General features: G+C 45.6%; 1 protein-coding gene across 2 annotated transcripts in view; it reads right to left on the minus strand.

The window, feature by feature from the left end:
- NEMF (nuclear export mediator factor) overlaps nt 1-6,359 on the minus strand; it is a 29,536-nt gene that overhangs the window by 9,316 nt on the left and 13,861 nt on the right. For both annotated transcript variants that reach the window (XM_019550992.1, XM_019550993.1), the window contains 4 exons: nt 4,980-5,042; nt 3,944-4,056; nt 2,747-2,804; nt 2,332-2,390 (listed from right to left, as the gene is read on the minus strand). In XM_019550992.1, the coding sequence (XP_019406537.1) occupies nt 2,332-2,390; nt 2,747-2,804; nt 3,944-4,056; nt 4,980-5,042 (293 nt within the window). The remainder of the gene's footprint in view (nt 1-2,331; nt 2,391-2,746; nt 2,805-3,943; nt 4,057-4,979; nt 5,043-6,359) is intronic.

Consider the following 6,359-nt stretch of genomic DNA (forward strand, 5'->3'; position numbering starts at 1 on the left):
AGATGGTTGTGCCGGATGGATGAATGGTACATCATCCATCAGCTGCTCCCGCTGTCCACCATGTCAGAGACAGGAACAGCTAGTAAGTCAGTGTAGGTCCCTGCTAATACTGCAGACCCCTCATAGTACAGTAAGCTAACATCACACAGTGGAGAAGGCAGCCTGTTTTCTCCATAGCACACAAAAAGCCTATGCAGAACAGGGGCCAAGGAAAAGGAGGATGGTGCACAAAGGGAAGAAGCAGAAGCTGCAAGGATCAGAAAAAGCACACATGGGATTTAGGATTCCTATGACAATGATTTTTTGTCTGGTATAATTCCACTAACAAAATACCTACTTCTACCTGGCTTTTTGGAAAACCAGGGGGAAAGGAGTGGGGAGGGAGAGGCCACCTGCATTAATGAAGTGACCCATTCCATATTTTTCCATGTGTCACACTACATATAATCTACGTGGGTACACCTCTCCTTCAAACCCTTACACCTCACCTCAATAATCCAGCAGCTTAAATCATGACTCTGGATTTCCTGGAATTCATGGATTCAACTGTTAAAGTCACTTCATAAAGTCACTCCATGTAGGGGGACCTACATGGAGTACATCTGTGATGGGCCGGCCTCAGAGATGATGCTCAAGGGCAACCAGCTCGGTTTCATTAGGGGCAGGGCATGTCAGACCAACCTGATTGCCATTTATGATCAGGTCACAAAAGCCTTGGTTGCAGGTGTTGCCGTGGATGTAGTCTTTCTGGACTTCAGCAAGGCCTTTGACACCGTCTCCCACCCCATCCTCATTAAGAAACCGGGTGACTGTGGCATTGATGCCTACACAGTCAGATGGATTGCAGATTGGCTCAAGGGTCGCACTCAGAGGGTGGTGGTGGACGGATCATATTCAACCTGGGGTGAAGTGGGTAGTGGAGTCCCCCCAGGGCTCGGTCCTTGGGCCCGCGCTCTTCAATCTCTTTATCAGCGATTTGGACGATGGGGTGAAAAGCACCCTGTTTAAATTCACTGATGATACCAAAATTTGGGGTGAGGTGGGCACACTAGCAGGGAGGGAAAGACTGCAGCGAGACTTGGATAGTTTACAGGGGTGGGCTAGCAAAAACAGCATGCACTTCAACACTGACAAGTGCAAGGTGCTGCATGTGGGCAGTAGTAACCAGCAGCACACTTATAAGACGGGAAACTCCCTTCTTGAGAGCACGGAGGCAGAAAGGAATCTTGGAGTCATTACTGACTCCAAGATGAACATGAGCTGACAATGTGAGGTCACGGTTGGCAGGGCTAACCACACCTTGTCGTGCATCCACAGGTGCATCTCGAGCAGGGCCAAGGAGGTGATCCTCCCCCTCTATGCGACCCTGGTCGGGCCACAGCTGGAGTGCTATGTCCAGTTCTGTGTGCCCCACTTCAGGAGGGATGTGGACAACATTGAGAGGGTCCAGAGGAGGGCCACCTGAATGATCTGGGGACTACAGGGCAGACCCTACAATGAGAGACTGAGGGACGTGAACCTGTTCAGCCTTCACAAGAGAAGGCTGAGGCGTAACCTGGTGACAGTCTATAAACTCACTAGGGGGGACCAGAAGGGTTTGGGAGAGACCTTGTTTGGCTCCTAGTGCCCCCCGCCCAGCATAACAAGGAATAATGGCCACAAGTTGTTGGAGAGTAGGTTTAGATTAGACATCCCTAAGAACTACTTCAGAGTCAGGGTTGCTAGGATCTGGAACCAACTTCCAAGGGAAGTGGTGCTGGTTCCTACCCTGGGGGTCTTTAAGAGGAGGCTTGATGCCTACCTAGCTGGGATCATTTGAGCCCAGTTTTTTTTTTTCTCCTGGCCTGGCAGGGGGTCGGACTTGAAGATTTATAAGGTACCTTCCGACCCTACTTCTATGATTCTATGATAAATCTTTTGTTCCAAATGAAATACCCAGGTGCAGTATAATGCATATGCTAAATTATGATGGGAAGCGTTGGTCTAAGCGAAGCACATGGAAAGCTGAATAAAAAGCCAGTAGCACTTTCAAGGGACCTGAAAGTGAAGAACTAAAAAATGTCAGACTTCAAGCTGGCAACCAGAATCTCTGCTTCCTTTTAGAATCACTAACCATTGCCCACAGTCTGTATTCTCTGCCTGGTATTTCTAAGCTGCATGTCCCATGCCTGTGCACTGCATTAAGAGAGTCCTCTTCCATGGAGAGCATGCTGACAGAATTCTTGACAGGGGAATGTGCTTAGGCAACACAGCATTGTTGTGATAAAAACACAAAATTATAACCTATCAGAGAGACAAGGAGATGCATACTATTAGTGAATAAGACAATACCTTAAACAAGAAGCTAAAGCCCATCATAAGATATGAAGGCGGAAGGAAATTTTTTTTCCCTGGAAAAGAAATGTACAAAACAGTTTCAGTACACGAACTGCAACGATTATCCCAACCCACGCTCCAGGTACAGGAACTAACAGCCACATGAGATCAGAGCTCTTCTGCAACTGCTTTAGGTTTCAATAAACTTAAGCTGGGGCCTATTTTGGCTCCAAAGCGACACTGGGATTAGAGGAATGGGAAAGCAATTTAAGTTGCCTTTCCGCACATAAGCCAAGCCTCCCCCTCCCCACAATTTTGTATTTAGTTCAAAACATTATCCAACGTAAACAACTTTTCAGTGGTACTTGAAGGTAGAGAGTTGTCAGACAGAGCTGTATTTTCAGGGGGACAGTAACCTTTTAATTCTCACCTCTGATCATGAAGCTTCCGGTAGTCAGGTATTCTCCGGTTGGTGCTGTCTTAGACACCTAAACAAAGTACCATGCAGCACAGGTTGGTAACTCTTATCTTTCAAATAATACCGAGAAAAACTATGCATCACCAAGTATCAACAGTAACAAAACCTGACACTTAGGCCAGCTACATTTTTGGTTTCTAGGGACTAATTTTGTGACTCTGCAGTAGTGCTGAGTGCTACAGGGAGGATTTGCAGAGGAACAACCTCATGTGACTCCAAGACTTTAAATAACAATTCACTGTCTGACTAGGATAGATGTGCTAGCTCAGTAACAAGTTATTGGTCATGGTCTACAAATCTCTGGTCTGTGTCATCCAACAGCTCAGACTAGATGATGAAATAGTTCCTTCTAGCCTTAAAATGGGCCAGTTCAGTTTATTTTCAGTGTTTTGAAAAGCTGACTTAACTGGGCACTGCAAAGTAAACCTCTCCATTCCTCTGGTATAGGGCAATGCCAGTGCTGTGCTCACAGGAGGTCCCCTTCTTAGTTAGGGGGAAACGGCCTTAAGCCTTGAGATGAAAGGGTTCAAATCACAGCAGGAAAGACTGGTAATCTGATTGTGAAACAGCAGAACTTTCTTGAGACCAGCCTTTCACTGTCTGTACCTGAGACACCATTCAATGCCACACACAGATGTGTGAGTAGGGAAACCACAAACGTATACAAAATCAACCTTGTTTCAATATGAGGCCATAAAAAATATATTTAAAAGAGACAAATCACACTTGGCCTTATGAAAAAAGTGACTGAATCTCAACTAAAGATTACTACCATCTTATTTAATGTTGCCTGCTCATTTTACTACTCTAGGTGCTTTCCACCAAAGCACATTACCTGTAATTTAATGCACAAATTAAAATTCTACTTGGAAATTTAAAAAAATAAATAAAGTCAATAATGTTTATAAATTCATTTCCTCAAGATGATACCCTCTTTTAAGAGGCTGAATTAGCTACCTTTCTTCCCTCACACAGACCCTATTCTGTAGATTCACACCCCAACCAATTTGGGACACTCAGGGAGAACTTGTAAGAGCAATAACCAACTGAAACACAACTCTGCTTCCTTGGTGTCTCATTCCACATGTACAGTTCCACATTGATTCTTTCAGGCTAACTTCTCAAAACTAATGCCCAAGATTTTCTTACCTGATGATGATAAACCCACCACGCACTAGTAATGATACGGGCATCCCAGGCAGCACTGTAACATAATGCCATTGTGCCTGCCTCAGTCAGGGTACGTGGAGGGACTGGATCACCTTTAACGAGAACATTTAAATATGAGGGTTACTGGACATGTGTTTTAGGATATAAATCACATTAATTAAGTCCTATGCCCAAAATTCAATATAATCTTTGTCTGAAGAGAAATAATGAACATTTTATGCATACATAATTTTATGTTTCAGAAAATAAAAGGCACTGCACTTCAGGAGGGATGTGGACAACATGGAGAGGGTCCAGAGGAGAGCCACTTGCATGGTCAGGGGGCAGCAGGGCAGACCCTACGAGGAGAGGTGATGGGACCTGAACCTGTTCAGCCTCCACAAGAGAAGGCTGAGGGGGATCTAGTGGCCTATTATAAAGTAGTCAGAGGGGACCAGCAGGCACTGGGGGAGTCCCTGTTTCCCCAAGCACTACCAGGAGTGACCAGGAATAACGGTCACAAGCTGGCAGAGGGTAAATTCAGACTAGACATCAGGAGGTGCTACTTCACGATCAGGACGGCTAGGATCTGGAACCAACTTCCAAGCGAAGTGGTGCTGGCTCCTACCCTGGGGGTCTTTAAGACAAGGCTTGACAATCACCTTGCTGGGGTCGTTTGACCCCAGTACTCTTTCCTGCCATGGCAGGGGGTCAGACCTGATGATCTGCTCAGGTCCTTTCCGACCCTACTAATTACAAAACTAGGTATTACAGAAAGGGTCTCGAAGTGGAGTCTTGGAAAACCAGTTCTGAAAGCAACTCCCTTATGCATAATGTCAGAGGACAACTTCCTAACTGGGCTATTAGTAGTGATAGAATTTGGACTAGAAAACTCAAACCCAGATTATAAAGCGAAGTGTGGACAAAGGTAGAGTCTACATTATATTATAAATACAACCTTTTAAATGCTGTTTTCGGTTAGTTTGTTTTTTGTTTTTGCAATTGGCTATAAATCACTGATTCAGCTCTCAATCACCTGTGGGATTCTTGATGACACAACTTGTTGCACCGTGAAGATCAGCATGTACATATACATCCCCTGAAACAGAAGAGATCAGATGGCACATTTCAAAAGGCACCCCAGTAGTGACAGTGATTATTATAAGAGGGTTCCCAACTTTACTCAGAAACTAAATCACTTGGCTCAAGCCAAAACACCCATATGTTCAGGGGGAACAAACTACAGGCCTGATTGCCGGTTAATCTCAAACTTCTCATCATTTAATTTTTCAGAGGTCAACATCATAACAATTTACATGACACAAGACCTCTTGGTACGCGAATGCAAAACTGAATTCAGAAGTATTGTAATGCTCTGCCGGGAAATACTAACTGTAACTATGCAAAAACATTCTCCTCTGTGAAACACACATACAAGCAGCTGCAAAAGCTAAGGTCTGTTAATTTGCTTTAGAGCTCAGTTCAGGTTATTTCTAAATTATTGCATCACTGCATCAGATCACTTGCATGCATACTAAATAAAATCCAAGAGACTTTAATCTGAAATTCTATACAATCTATAAACATGAGAACACATAAAAATAAGCTGCTTGTATTAGAGGTACACCAATAAAGATCGTCTTGGCTGACACCGATAGCCAACCATATCAGCCGATGTCAATCCAATAAATGATATTTAGCAATGGCACAAAGCATTTTTAAACTACTGACATAAAGAAACCTTTTTGTTTGTTTGTTTTGCATTTAACACACACAGAGCTCCTGCCTGCTCTGGCCCTTGATGAGGAAGGTCACCTTATTCTCATGCAGGTTGTCCCCTCACTCACAGATCCTACCTGCAGCTCCGCGGCGCTGAGTGCATTTGCAGCCTGAGCACACCGCTGCCTCAGCGCTAGTGGGCCCTGTGGCGGGCCAGTAGGGGGCGCTCCTGCGTTGAGCCGCCCACCTCCCTGCGCCCGACCACCTGCCAGGCTCCGAGCACCTCCCTGGGGCGCCTTGTGCTCGGCCGACCCCTCTCCCGGAGCACACTCGCTAGCCTGGGGGTAACGTGCCGCCACCACCCCGAGAAGGGACTGTCTCGGCCCTGTGTCCTCGTGGAAACACAGGCCTAATAATCCGACGGGTACTCGACCCAGTACAGGCACTTGGGGCACTTCCCCAAGTCCGGGGGCAAAAAGTACAGTCCACAGACCTAAGGGGTCTCTTAGGCATAATTTAGACCCACCCCTCAATAAGTCTCCCACACCAGTCAAAAAGGAGAACTTTATTGATTACAGGGGGTAGGGGAAACTAGGGGACAGGGTTGAGTAATATCCTAGAATTCCTAAAGAGCAAACAGCGTGGCTGAGGTAGCCTTTTGATCACGCATCTGTGTTACTGCCAGCTAGATATCTAA

This window comes from Crocodylus porosus, unplaced genomic scaffold, assembly GCF_001723895.1.
Source record: "Crocodylus porosus isolate Cpor-Errol unplaced genomic scaffold, CroPor_comp1, whole genome shotgun sequence".
Lineage (NCBI taxonomy): Eukaryota > Metazoa > Chordata > Crocodylia > Crocodylidae > Crocodylus > Crocodylus porosus.